General features: G+C 42.6%; 1 protein-coding gene across 1 annotated transcript in view; it reads left to right on the top strand.

Moving 5' to 3' along the window:
* LOC101317982 (amine oxidase [flavin-containing] A) overlaps positions 1-14,495 on the top strand; it is a 77,582-nt gene extending 63,087 nt beyond the window's left edge. Inside the window, exons 10-15 of the mRNA XM_033849647.2 lie at positions 2,901-2,954; positions 6,757-6,814; positions 8,311-8,408; positions 10,802-10,913; positions 11,119-11,181; positions 11,368-14,495. Of these exons, the coding sequence (XP_033705538.1) occupies positions 2,901-2,954; positions 6,757-6,814; positions 8,311-8,408; positions 10,802-10,913; positions 11,119-11,181; positions 11,368-11,514 (532 nt within the window). The 3' untranslated portion in view covers positions 11,515-14,495. The remainder of the gene's footprint in view (positions 1-2,900; positions 2,955-6,756; positions 6,815-8,310; positions 8,409-10,801; positions 10,914-11,118; positions 11,182-11,367) is intronic.
* The last annotated feature ends 533 nt before the right edge of the window (positions 14,496-15,028 follow it).

Genomic DNA, 15,028 nt, shown 5'->3' with positions numbered 1-15,028 from the left:
ATCAAAAGGAGCAGACCCATGACCCTAGGGACTTAGAAAAGGCTATGCTACTGGACTGCCAACAAGACATTTTATAACCACTTCTCTGGCTGTAAAATATAAGAAATGGCACCAGCCTCCCTGGTAAGGGCAGGTGCTCACAATGTAAAGACTATAGGAACATTGCACCCTGTTCATCTCTGACCCCCCTGGGCAAGAAAATACATAGATTGTTTGGGCAGTTTGCCGTTGCCTTCTATGTGCCAAAAAAATGCAGGAGGTTGAGGTAGAGGTTTCAGGAGACTTGTCGGTCAAGATCAATCCAACTGTAGATGAAAGAATATTGATGTTCTTCTTGCCCTGGGTATTAAATATTGCGGCATCTGCTCTTCCGGCATTTCTTTACGTTTTTTAACAAGGACACGTATTGCAGAAGCCTTCTAGATGGTAATGGGCTTATTTAGGCAGCTCCTAGAAAGTGATACTCTGATCTGTTTCATCTGGACAATCGCTTCCACCCTGTTCTTGCCTTGAAGCTATATTGCCTCTACCCTGCTCTTTGCTCTGGGCAATGAAAGCCTTGAAGACAAGGGGTGGTATAATTGCCCAGCACTGTTTGTGATAACTAGTGCCTTTTGGAAACTAGAAAGGACCTTGTACTTTAGAGCTGTGAAATGTTCCCAACCCAAAGCCAGGATGTTTAATTTCTCCAATAAAACACCAAAGGAAGTTCAATGATAGTTGTCCGTTGTTACAATTAGATCAAAGAGGTTATTTCATTCATGACTTGAGATTTGACAGATATAGCCAAACCTAACTGCCCTTTATTTTTTTTTAACATCTTTATTGGGGTATAATTGCTTTACAATGGTGTGTTAGTTTCTGCTTTATAACAATGTGAATCAGTTATACATATACATATTTTCCCATATCTCTTCCCTCTTGTGTCTCCCTCCCTCCCACCCTCCCTATCCCACCCCTCCAGGCGGTCACAAAGCACTGAGCTGATCTCCCTGTGCTATGCGGCTGCTTCCCACTAGAAAAGGGAATTGTAAAAAGCACCCAAGATCTAAAAGGGTTTTCAGATAAATCATTTAATCTTTTATCAGATGTTGGTGATTTTCACTGAAATACTGCATAAGTCTAAAATGATTGATTCTTGCAGAAACCTAAAATTTAACTAAAATCATTACCAGCAAGCCACAACATAAAGTGTTAGTTAAATCAACCAAAATCATGACTATGTCCCCAGAAGTTCAATGGTTCAAATTTCTTAAACAGTCCACAGCTTTGTATCTTTGCTTCGCAGAATGATCTCGAATAACAACTCTAAAGGAATTGCCAATCAAATTGAAGAACAGTTTAATTGGGAGGGGGGCTTGAGGGAGAGGATGAAATGCCTGTTTTCAGCCCTCACGTTTTCAGTCTTGATCTACTTGTCTTTTCGGTCTAGAACAAAAAAATACAATTTTAAAACTTTTTTTAAATGGAGAAATAATTTCATTGTCCTTTAGCTCATTTGGATTTTTTGAAAGCTTTCTAATAATAGCATAACTAAGGATTTCTTGTCACAATTCAATTCTTTAAAATATACATGCAATTAGTAATATCAGTATAATAAATAGAATCTATTTGATTAAAGGGAAGCAGAGAGATTATAACTGAGTTTTACTGAGCCACTGAATTTGAGGACTGTGCTAGGCCAGTTTTCCAGGAAGCCAACTCCGAGATGGAGATTTGGGTGCAGGAGGTTCTTCAGGAACTGCTATGGGGACCGCTACCTGGGGGGAAGGGAAGGAATCAGGATTGAGCAGAGGGAGAGGCTGGGCTCCGGTGTTGCCCCAACAGAGGCCAAAGCCATCCCTTGGGAAACTCTGGAGCGGGGATGGCCCTCCAGAGGTGTCTGCACTGAGACGAGGGGGTGGGCTTTGGTACCCACCACACTCCGGAGCCAGTCATTCTGGGAAGGGATGGGACCTTGCACCAGGCAGTTCTCTGCTACAGAGTGCAATTGCTAGGGAGGGGTTTGGTTGTGAGCTGAGCGTAATGAGCATTTGGTCCTGAAGAGGGATATGGGTGGCCCACCATGGCAGCCACTACAGGCACTTTTTTTTTTTTGGCCACGCCTCGTGGTGTAGGGCGCGGTCAGCTAACTGCTACGCGGCAGGAAGCTGAAATAAGCTGAGTCATCCTTCCTGTGGCCACTGCGCTTGCGCTAAGTAGCGACCTATCCGATGCTGGCTCACAAATCGCACCATCGGCGAAAGCCAATCACAGAGCGACACATGTTCTTAATCCCTATATAGGCAGACTGCTATAGGATTGCGGGGTCTTCCTTCCATCTTTCTTCAACCAAGCTGTGCTCCAATAAAGTGTGATACGAGAAGAATCTTGCGTGTGGCGGCTCGTTATTCTGCCGGTCAGAAACGGCTCGCCGCATCGTGGCATACGGGATCTCATTGCTCCCCGACCAAGGATCGAACCCGTGCCCCCTGCAGTGGAGGCACAGAGTCCTCACCACTGGACTGCCAGGGAATTCCCAACAAGCACTTATTGATATTTGTTTTTCCAGCTTTTATCAAGTACTTGGCAGACAGCAACAGTCATTACCAGGATAATCATTTAAAGCAACATTAATTCATCTGACAGTTCATTTCCTACTGTATGCCAAGGACTGTGCTAAACTTTGGGGGTAAAATATTGAGTAGGAGGTGACCTGTTGTTTAGGATCCCACAGCCTAGCAGGGAGGACAGAGAGGCAGATGAAGACAGTCTGGCATTTGCTCTAGTAGAGGGAAATAATGGGAGGGTGTGGGAGAGTTTATTAATGCTGAGTAGGTGGAGGCAAGAACACTTTAAAGAGACAACTCTTAAGATAAACCACTGTCGCCTAATCGTTCAAATGTAACCTCTCTCTCCAGCTTCATCCTTGCTCGAAAAGCTGACCGCCTTGCTAAAGTCCATAAAGAACTAAGGTAAGTATTTACACCTGAAACGTATAAAAGGTTAGCTTTATATTGTGCTTGTTGCACTAACAACAGGATAACAGCATTACGAAAAATGCAATAATTCATTAATCTCAAAATCTCAACAAATCAACCTTTTTGTATTTCACTACGCCCCCTTGACTCAGTCCTTGCCCATATGCCTGTATCAATTTAGTGTCACATCTTTGTGTTCATTTTACAGTGGTTGAGAGGTAGGCTTTCCCAGTAAATGGATGGAGAAAAATCATTTTAAAAAGTTAGCTGTGAATAAAGCTTAAAAGGACAAGTCCCAATCACCTTGCCAGACCATTAGTCTTTCTCCAAGTTTCTCTGACATGTACTTTTTCTGAAAAGCAAATCTATACATAGGTCTTCCAACCTATTCCAACTTGTATACATAAAAGTATGCTCCTTTGATTATCTGGGGTACAGCTCTGATGTTCCCTTCTCCCAAGAGCTTCCCAGTAGAAAACAATTATTTTAGGACAATGGCTTTTTCTTTTTTTCTCCCTTTCTCTCTTTCTGTTTTGTTGTATTCGTTTTGCTTTGTTTTGCACTGGAATCCTTTGTTCAAGTAAAATCTTACCTGGAACTCTTACCTGGAAACACTCATTAGGCTGTTGGGGGGCTGCCTCTGGACATTTCTGGGCTTCCCTTCTTTAGGGTAACCCTAAATCCTTTGTTAGCTTTTGAAGAAGGCCAATACGCAGGCAAATGTATACTTCTCTCTGCATTTGATTTAAAAATTAAGCAGCAAATCCACTAGCAGCCCTTGCTTTGAGAGCTACTTTGATGACTTTGCAAGTCAGAGAAAGGCCGCAGAAGTTCCCACGTTTGCACACGGATTTGTTTATTTGAGCAGCCGTGAGATGTGATGTCAGGAAGGGGGAACCCTTTTGTTGTTCGCCTACTCACTCAATAGAGGAAGAATTTGGGGGTCCAGTGATGGGGAATGATTTGTTCAAGGCTCCACCGCTAGCTTCTGACAAAGTCAAAAATAGCATCGAATGTGTGCTTTTTTCATTACGTCACACTAAGCTTGACATTTTCTTTTGGATTTCCTGCATTCCCTCCTTATTAATAGTAAAATAAATACCAGCCTGGATGTAGACATTTGGTTATGATTCCACATAGTGGCTAAACTTCTCAAAATTTTTATAAGGCAAAAACCCTTAGAACTCCGAATGTCATTGACTAAAGTAATGGTTCTCAGGACCAACCGCATCAACATTTCCCAAAGAATGTTTGGAAAATTTTTCTGAGGCTGGTAGATTATGATTTGGTAGGTTAGGGGTGGGGCCCGAGTACTTGTATTTTTTAACAAGCTTTTTCAGTGATTATGATGAGCAGCCAGATTTAGAAACCAGTGGGTAAATTCAACTTGCACAATGACCTCTTTTGGCCATCATTTAAAGTACGCTCTGTTGGGACTTCCCTGGTGGCGCAGTGGTTAAGAATCTGCCTGCCAATGCAGGGGACACGGGTTCAAGCCCTGGTCTGGGAAGATCCCACACGCCGCGGAGCAACTAAGCCCGTGCGCCACAACTACTGAGCCTGCGCTCTAGAGCCCACAAGTCACAGCTACTGAGCCCACGTGCTGCAACTACTGAAGCCTGTGCGCCTGGAGCCTGTGCTCTGCGACAAGAGAAGCCACCGCAATGAGAAGCCCGTGCACTGCAACAAAGAGTAGCCCCCGCTCTCTGCGACTAGAGAAAGCCCTCGCGCAGCAATGAAGACCCAACGCAGCCAATAATTAATTAATTAATTAATTAATTAAAAAAAATAGTAAAGTATGTTGTGTTATTTTTAGAGTCCAGCTAATCAATCAGTGCATTGCTCCAACATCCTTATCTTATATAACTTTTCTAAAAAATTTTTATATTAATGGGAGGAAGGGATGGAGAAGATAATTTCCTGATGTGTTTGTATGAGCTAATCCTTGACTCATTTAATAATGTGAAGTATAGTAAATAATGACTTATATTTCTATTATTACTAGTTTATTGTTCATGAATGAAAAATTGCCTACGAAGTAGGTTGATTAGATTTTAAGGTTCACTCTGTTTTAACAAAGATTTTATTATTTTTTATATACTGAAAATAAGTGAAGCATTATTAAGTTTTTCAGAATAATGATTGTCAATACTTTTCTTTTCTAACTGACTCAAAATGTCAGAATTATTTCTTGTAACACTCATGTGAAGTAGGTAAGAATCAGTCACCTATCTTATCATAGCATAGGAAAGATGGTACCATCCTTGGCTGAAGATGGATTTTGATTCAGTAAGTTTTTATTGAGCACTTACTATAGGAGGGATGCTCAGGAGAGTAGACCCTCGACCTGCCATTAATTAGCTGAGTGATGTTGAGCCAGTCTCTTCCGTGCACTGAGCCTCAGCCTCCTCATGTCTGAAATGAGGGGCTTGGATTAGACAGAGAGAGACAGTCAGGTGGACAGTAGTCTTGAGACTTCTTCCAGTTCTGCCTTTCCTTTATCATTATTGATCTGTAGTATGAACAGCTCCTTGAAGGAGCTGTATAAATGGTGTAAGTGTGAGCATTTGGATAAATTTATAAAGTTACATTTTGTCTCACATTATTCAGAGAGATTGGGGACACATTTAAAAAATATTTTCTAATATAACTTGGCAACATTAAATTGGCATCTTTTTTTTTGGATGTGCTGCACGGCTTGCGGGATCTTAGTTCCCCGACCAGGGATCAAACCCGGGCCCCCTGCAGTGAAAGTGCAGAGTCCTAACCACTGGACCTCCAGGGAATTCCAAAATTGGCGTCTTTTAAAATCTGTTTATTACTAATAACTATAACCTTCCCTTCCCCCCTTTCTTCCCAGCTCAACATTGTTTTGCCTTTTGTCTCTTTAGCTTCTAATGCTTGTCTTACAGATTTGAATTAAACCCTTTGCCATATTTTTTTACAGTTGCTTATTAGCCTGTAAAAAATATTTTGGAGCACTATTTTAAAAAGTTTTATTGGGGGCTTCCCTGGTGGCACAGTGGTTGAGAGTCTGCCCGCCGATGCAGGGGACACAGGTTCGTGCCCTGGTCCGGGAAGATCCCACATGCCGCGGAGCAGCTAGGCCCGTGAGCCATGGCCGCTGGGCCTGCGCGTCCGGAGCCTGTGCTCGGCAACGGGAGAGGCCACAACAGTGAGAGACCCACGTACCACAAAAAAAAAAAAAAGAAAAAAAAAAAAAAGATTAAATGGGGACTTCCCTGGCAGTCCAGTGGTTAAGACTCTGCACTTCCACGGCAGGGGGTGCAGTTCGATCCCTGGTTGGGGAACTAAGATCCCACGTGCCATGCGGTGCCGCAAAAAAAAAAAAAAAAAATGAGCTTTATATGTTCATAGATCTTTAAAACATAAATATAGGATAGTTAAAAGACACCATCATACTTACTATAGACTTGTAAAAGAGATTATTTTAGAATTTTACATATTCCAGAAAAATGACTTAGAATCAACTCCTAAAACTGAATTTCATCTCATTTTCCCCATTTTAACTGAATAGATATGGTATTAGGTAGTGAAAGAGGCAAAAATGTAAAAGAGAAGAAAAATTCTGTTGCATCTTCAAAGCACATGACTGTATTCAGGAAAAGAGTTAATCTGAGTGCAGAGATTTATGGAACTGTTCATAAAGAAGGCCATTGATTTTCATTTTTCCCTTAATAAATCTAGTTCATTGGCAAGAGCCCTGGAACTCATTGTGTTTATTCTGTACTCATCAGTCATTACTTCCTTAACATTTTTTGGTTCTTTTTTATAGGAAGAGGAAAATCTGTGAGCTGTACGCCAAAGTACTAGGATCCCAAGAAGCTTTACAAGTAAGAAATCCCCAGCTTTAATCCCTAGCAGGTTCTGCTCTGTTTGCTCTAAGTGGTAAAGCAAAGCGGATTCTGGTTTCCTGACAGTGTTATGAAGAGAAGGAATATGCTTACTGGAGGTTTAACTTCAGCAATCACAAAACACCATTAAAAGCTGCTGTCAGTGCAGGCAATTTCTGATGCAGCAGTTTCCTGGGCTGTTTAAATGTTCACTGGATAACTGGCAGCCAGTTGTAATGAGAGGCGGGAGCTACAGGTATTATCTCCAGGGTGATTGAGATCAGTTCCCAGAGCAGAGGCCCTGCCCTCTTGTCAATGTCAAATGACTGCTGCAAAATAAAATCCCAGCTGTATCGTCATTTGTTGGTGAAGACACAGTAGTATATACTTGATAAGATAGACTGAATCTGGACTCTCTGCCCAGGTCAAAGTCATACTAATTTGTTTTTCTATCTGAAGACTCTATTCACACTTCATTTAGAAATTTCAGTGCTTTCAATCCACCACTGAAAGCAATTATGAGAAGGAAATTCTTTTTAAAGGCCCTACCAGATAGCTGGGGGCTCTTTCAGGGGATTATCTCTGAACTGTTCAAAGAATAAACTTGCAGAATGTGTTAGAGAAATCAGAGAAGGTTCTCTCATGTCCCTTGGGAAATATTTTTCATCTTTGTTCCCTTTTTAGCAGGATTCCCATCATTCACGTTTCCAGCTGAAGAAGGGGTTCTGAAAAAAGCCTTTTTCTTAGACACTGTGCTTTTCTTCTACCTTCTCCCTCCCACCCTTTTTTTCCGGCAGTAATGCCTTGGTAGATGGGGAAGTAAAGTCTGCTATTTAGAGAATGCGGAGATTGGAGCAGACCTTTCCAGAACCTGATTGTTGATGGGGTTCTAAAGACTTCAGAATCTGCATGGAGATGCCCTGTCTTCCAGATATTGGAATACTTCACGTCTCTCCTGGGCAAGAGGTTGAGAAAGTCAAAGTATACACGTTTTGTCAGTTGGTACCTCACAAAAGGCCATTACTTGGTACTGTCGTGTTTCCCCTTAAGTTAGAAAAACGGTGCTGTTTTTTTTTTTGGTACAGACTATAATTTTATTTCTCACAGAACACTTAAAATCTTCATCCTCATGGATTTTAATCATCTGTAGCTATCCAACATCTTTGAATACTTTCCTTATATTTTATTAACTTCCCACATTTAAAGTCCCTCTTTCTGGAGGTAGAGAAGATTCATCTCTCAAGATTCCTAAGCAGTGCAGATTCTAACAAGGAGACATACACATGCCTTGAATCTGTAAATGAGAGACAGGAAGAGGTGGCCGTGAGAAGGCGACTAAATATTCTAGTACACGTGGTCGCAGAGCCCAGGAGCAGTGCTGCTTTTTTTTTCATGTAAACTTTCTGTTAAAGCAAAGTACATAAGAGCCTTTATTGTTGACTGGTGGCCTTTCAGCTTTGTCTTCCCTTTGAAATTTTCTCCCCATTTAACTGCAGCCGGTGCACTATGAAGAGAAGAACTGGTGTGAGGAGCAGTACTCCGGGGGCTGCTACACGGCCTACTTCCCCCCGGGTATCATGACTCAGTACGGAAGGTACTACCCAGACGCTATACCGGTTGATACAAGGCGTGAGCCAAACTTAGAAATAGAGAAGCAGAGCTCAATGGGAATTTAAAAAAATAGCAATCAGCATTCTTATTTCTAATGTCCCAGATAGTTTGTATATTTCTGGATGTCCATAGGAAAAGAAGTATGTCCGTACATAGGACAGTAGCTGACAGCACATAAAATAATCATAGAGCACTGGTGAGGATTTCAGATGTTGGCGCTACGTGTGAGAATTCTGCAAGCTGCAGTGTCCTCCAAGGGGCCTTCTCGAGCTCAACTAAACATTTAGTCTCGCACAGCTACTCTAGGCTCCTGGACAGCAGTCTACATAGAAGGACATGGGCTAAACATGTCTTGCCGGCAGAGCAGCATCAGACATTCCTCTTCACGGGGAAGCATCCTCACTCACGGGGAGTTGACACGCGTGCAAGATGGGAGAGTTCACCTTAGCTTAGAAGCCCCATGCGTCACAGGAGCCATGGTCTCTTATAACAGCCTCATAGGCAGTGTCCAGGGTCCCCGCAAGGGACATGCCCAGTTACAAGATGTACCACACTCAAGAAAGCCCGAAGTTATAGACTCGTCCCAGATCTTTACAATTCATGACAGTTTCCCATCCCAGATACAATTTACCAATGTGGGGATGCAAGAGAGCCATTTTTACCACAGGCAGTGCTGCCTGGCAACATATATGGCATTATACCTTCATCAGGTTTCTAGAGGAACAGAACTAGAAGGTTAACTCAAGGTCACGTGTGTCCACAGAGAAGGAAGAAGGGTTTGTTAACCCTTACGTTACATGAGCTTTTTGTTTGTTTTTTCTTGATTGAATTATTAAATAAGCAATGATTTTAGTTCAATTTTAGGTTTATGCCAGAATCAATCATTTTAGACTTGTGCAGTATTTCAGTGAAAGTCATCAATATCTGATGAAAGATTAAATGATTCATGGGAAAATCTACTTAGGTCTTGGGTGCTTTTTACGATTCCTTTTCCAAAGGGCAGTTAGTATTGGCTATTTGTGTCAGATCTCAAGCTGAGAATGAATAGCCTTTGTTAGGGATAACTGTATTGATGAACTGGAGTGCTTCTGGAGTCTAGAAGATGGGATGAGGATCATGAATAGCTGAAGCTAAGGATTTCTGAGTTGGAAAAAGTCGTGACAGTGGGTTGAGGTGAAGGCCTTTGGGGCGGAGGTAACGGTTTAGGAGATTTCATGAAAGTGGCTGCAGACGTGGCAGGAGTCAAAGCTGACAAGGTAGGAGGTGACAGTTGCTCATTCAGCCCAACCTTTCCGTGGGTCTCTTCACTAGGACCTCTTCATAAGAGAAGGCCCATTTTGCTACCCTCAGGCAGTCTCTAGATAAATCCATAGAAACTAACTGTACAGAAGTTTTTTTTTTTAATTGAAGTATAGTTGATTTACAGTGTTGTGTTAATTTCTGCTGTATAGCAAAGTGACTCAGTTATGCACTTATATGCATTCTTTTTGATATTCTTTTCCATTATGATTTATCCCAGGACATTGAATATACTGTTGTTCCCTGTGCTATACAGTAGGACCTTGTTGTCCATCCATTCTATATGTAATAGTTTGTATCTACTAACCCCAAACTCCCAGAGGTTGTTCTTTTTTTTTTTCTTTTTTTTTTTTTTTGTGGTGCGCGGGCCTCTCACTTCTGTGGCCTCTCCCGTTGCGGAGCACAGGCTCCGGACGCGCAGGCTCAGCGGCCATGGCCCACGGGCCCAGCCGCTCCGCGGCATGTGGGATCTTCCCGGACCGGGGCACGAACCCGTGTCCCCTGCATTGGCAGGCGGACTCTCAACCACTGCGCCACCAGGGAAGCCCACTAGAGGTTGTTTTTTAAGGAGATAGACATATAATCCTTCGGGTCTTTCCTTTGCTAGAAATCAGTTTCTCTCCCTGTCTTCCCACTCACCACCATGGTTCCTCCCGGCACCCTGGGAGTATCTGCATGGCTGGGGTCTGCAGTCAGATGTGATCTCATGAAGAACTCACCCCTTACTGTAGGTAGCAGAACGGGCTGCAAACAGGAAACATGCAGCACATAGATCTGAGTGTGATCTTAATGCACATTCTTATATTTCTAATTCTGGCTGGCTAGAAAAAGGTCATCATCACCTTTAGTGATTGACGAACTGACGGCCTGATTGTCTCTGGCTTGAAAGTTCAGATCCTTCGGTGCAGGCCCAGGAAACAAGGAGGAACCTTTCACCTTTGGCTGAGTTGCATGAGAGTTTTGGAAACAATCTGAGAGTTTCCTTGTCTTCTGCGGGGTAGATGAGGGCAGTGATTGGCTCATTGATCCTCAGCACCTTCCCAGGTAACTCTGTGTGACCTCTCTGTTCCCTTGAAGGGTGATCCGCCAGCCCGTGGGCAGGATTTACTTTGCTGGCACGGAGACGGCCACACAGTGGAGCGGTTACATGGAAGGAGCAGTACAGGCCGGAGAACGGGCAGCTAGAGAGGTAAGACAGGAAACCTAGTCACCCTCCCTCCCGAGTCCAGCAACATAGTTGGCATCTGGTCTTTCCAGATCTTACCACTGATGGTCTATATGTCCACTTCTCTGCCCCTCACTCCACGCACGAGGCTCATCTGTGGCCAGCAGGGCCTTGAATCTGTCAAAGCTACAGAACCTCATTTCATAATACCATGGCCACTTTCTTTCAGGTCTTGAACGCTTTGGGGAAGGTGGCAAAGAAAGACATATGGGTCCAAGAACCTGAATCAGAGGTAAGTTTGGCAGCTCCGTCTGCATAGACCAGGAATTGCACGTAAAAATCTCTCATCTTCTAGCCTCTGATGTCATTGTAGATGCCACTCTCCAGGGCAGATCCATGCACTAATTTTACAGATATGTTTTGCCCCTGCTTGTCCATGTAAGAGTTTTCTGCTAAAGATCTATGTTCATTCATCCAGGATGTTCCAGCTGTAGAAATCACCCACACCTTCTGGGAGAGGAACCTGCCTTCCGTGACAGGCCTGCTGAAGATCGTCGGATTTTCCACATCGATAACTGCCCTGTGGTTTGCGGCGTGCAAATTCAGGCTGCTGACCCGATGCTGAAGTTTCAGCTTCATGCTTTCTGCTTACTCTTTCCCAGCATCATCAAAAGCAAAATGTTGACAAATTGAAAGGCTGTGTCATCGGATCATTTTTAAGCGCACTGATTTAACCCCTCAGTTTAATCTCAGTGTATCACCTCCTTAATTTCCGTAAGATCAAACTCCATCTTGTGATTTGTCTATAGACCAGCTCGTATTGATTGGTAGAAGATAACCTTGTGATCAATTTCTTAATTTCAAGAAGTTAAAGTTGACATGCTCATAAGAAACAATTTCTGTGTCCTGTTTTTCTCCCCTTTAACACAAAACGTCTGATGAACGCAGAAGTGAAGCATTTAACTTTCTCCCTGTAGAGGCCGAGTAGGTTAAGGCCCAGCCTGTGACTGTCCTTTGAAGTCCTTAACAAAGGGTGAAGTGTAGGCCCAGACCCCAGAGACTCACAGCTTCCTGAGGTGAGCAGCTCCCGCTTTGGATGAGGGAAAGCAGTGGAGGTAGGATTCAGGCCCTCAGACCAGTGAGGGGACAACATCTTGTGGGCAGCTGCCTCAGGAATCTCCTGACCACTTCTAATTCCTGTGAAGTTTCTAGACATCTAGGCTTCGTGCTGGTTTGTTTGTATTTGTCCTCTTCTTCTTCTTAAAGAGGACAGTGTTTACCAAGGTAGAATGCATAAATTGACTTGCTGTGACTTGTCTGTAGCTCCCCAGGTGAGCAGACTCAGATAGTGGCAAGAGTGTCCCCCAGGAGGCCTCCCTGACTCGCTCTGCATGAGACCGACTGCAATAGGCTTCTTCTCGTCCTCCTGGAAGGTGGCTAGACTTGGCTTGTTGTCCATAACATTCTCTGCCAATTCCAGGGAAACTGTAGTTTCCTTTTTTCAGGTAGGCCTTCTGCCCTAGTGGCATATTTTTTTTTCTACAGCCATAGTAAAATTAGGCAGATTTGTTAACTTAAACATGTCTTCAACATGGTTACCTTTGAGTAAATACCATCATGCCAATTTCTCTCAAATAAGTACTGAAATACATGACAAATTTCTGATTGTTATTTCTTTCTTTCTTTTTTGGGGGGGGGGCCTGCTTTGAACACTAATTTTTTCCAAGTAAGTGCTTTGGGCTCCGTGGGACACTCAGCTAAGAGCATCAAGGGGGCTCTGAGAGTGTTATTTCTCAAGACTATCAAATACTGAAAGGAAATGAGGGCTCTTACTATAACCCCACTTGCCTTAGTTATTAAGATTTATAAAAGACATGAAATTGAGTGATTTTATAAATGAAGACTAAGTTCTCTGTCTTAGGAGAAATGTGGGCTCAGAACAGTGCTCACCTCTTATCTCTCCCATTTTAAAAACTGTCAGGGGAGTTCCCTGGCAGTCCCGTGCTTAGGACTCGGTGCTTTCACTGCCGGGGGCCCTGGGTTCGATCCCTGGTCAGGGAACTAAGATCCCGCAAGCCCTGAGGTACAGCCAAAAAAAAAAAGACTGTCAGATTTTTAAAAACCCCTTCCAAAGGTTTCAGCCATAAAGTATCTTTTTTTTAATATAAATATCTGGGAAAAATCAACACAGATGTGATCAAATAAAGCCGTTGAGAAGATTCTGTGGACTCAGCTACCCAGGTGGTAGATACCCAGTAATACCTTATCCTGCATCATTGATGAATGAGGCCTCTCATTTTAAATGAAGTTTCTAGCTAGCTGAAGCTTATTCTTTATGTGCCAAAATTTTTAAATCAATTAAAATTTTGATGGACCTACTTCCACACATTTATTATATAAGCTAGATTAAATTCCTTTTTTAAAATTAATCAGGTCAATCATTCTGCATCTGGATTATTTTATACTTTTATCAGAGTATACCGTTTATAGTAGAGTGATGACATTTTTAATAGTGATACCCTTGTCTTTGCCCCTGTACTAAATGTCACCCAGTGGTTTTATAGCTGGTGAGTCTGCTGCCTCTACCTTCTCCCATATTCAGTATTTCGTTTCATATCCTTTTTATCTCCATTATCTCCCCATAACGCAATCTAATCCGCTGTCTATTTTTTATCGAATGGGAATTAAACATTGCCAGAGGAGCCAACCCAAGTTTATTACATAATTAACCTTATTGTAAATCCAATATTACATCCTCAAAGCAAAGAGCAGGATTTTTCTGCCACTCTTTACCTTGCAATTGAAAAGTGTTTTAGCTAACTTGGGAGTTATGGTATTATCTTGGATATGCTCCAATACATAAGGACTTGCTGCATTTTATACCAAACTGCTTTGAGAAATCACATCCCTGATCTATTTCAGTTGTTTCTGTTTGCTTACTGAATAACTCGGTTCTGACACACCTTTTGGGAAATGCTGACTTCAACTTAACTGGCAATGGTTTTAACAGTCATCAGCTTGTTAACATATCTAAGTCTCAAATGTTGAAGGACTCCAGAGTATGTGATTTACCCTCTCCTCAAACTTTTTAGCAAATCAATTAATTCATCCTAATTAGATCAGCCCCATTAAGCTACAGATTATCAAAAATAAAGGCCAGCCCAGGTGTGCCTAGGCATGAAATTGGAGCTGAGGACTCCCAACATACATGAGGTGGTCCAGCACCAAGATGCCATAGGTCTTCTCTTCCACCCAGAGATACTCAAGTCAGTTTAAGCAGCTGATCGAACCTGGCCCTGTTAAGTCAGCCGCTTCACAGTTCTGAAGGCTGAGTCAGCCTCACTCCATAGTAAGGTTGAGAATGAGATTTGAAAAGCTAACCTTTTTGTCACAGCTGTTAAATAAGGACTTATATTAGCCTGAAGACAAAATATCGAACGATTGTGAACTGTGTTTAGTTTGTGAACTTGGCGCCTAATGTTCTGTCTGAAACGTGCCCCAGTGCTACACGTGGGAGTACACATGTGTGTATGTGTTGCCATTGAAGTACGATTTTGCCTGTGTGGTACTGTTTTGTTTGTTAATAAAGTACACTATCACTTCTGATTCAGACCTGGCTCCTCTATTTAGGTGATGGTTTGAAGGTTAAATGGCTTCATATAGCAGGAGGTCACAATAAGACGTTGTCCGTGGAGGATGGGCTTAAAAAGCCACCTGGTATTGACTCCAAATTCTCAAAGTTCAGTTTGACTTTTATTTTTTTCAAGGTTTCCTGGGAGCTGATTAAATGCTAGAATATTGTCTGCCTGACTGGGCCACAGAAAATGTGGAGTTTGATCAGAGCTTTCTCACCTAATTAGCTTATGATTCCTTGAACAAATGCTTTGGTTCTCTGCCTCAGTCTCCCTGTCTGGAAAAGGGTGGATTGCCTTTGATAGCTTCCAAGGATTCTTTTCACAGCAACATTATGTGATTTATGCATTTGTTGCCAGAATTCTATCTATCTTTGCCTATCAGTACGGCAGGGGCAAGTCACTCAGCCTTTCTGTATCTCGGTTCACTGCTTGTCTTAGGTTGGGTTTTCTAGAAACAGACTCTGACATGCAGAGTCAGGTTAGAAAGTTTATTGGGGATGGCTC

The sequence above is a fragment of the Tursiops truncatus genome, chromosome X, assembly GCF_011762595.2.
Source record: "Tursiops truncatus isolate mTurTru1 chromosome X, mTurTru1.mat.Y, whole genome shotgun sequence".
Lineage (NCBI taxonomy): Eukaryota > Metazoa > Chordata > Mammalia > Artiodactyla > Delphinidae > Tursiops > Tursiops truncatus.
Note: the sequence above shows the minus strand (reverse complement) of the source record. Positions and strands in the feature narration are given on the sequence as shown.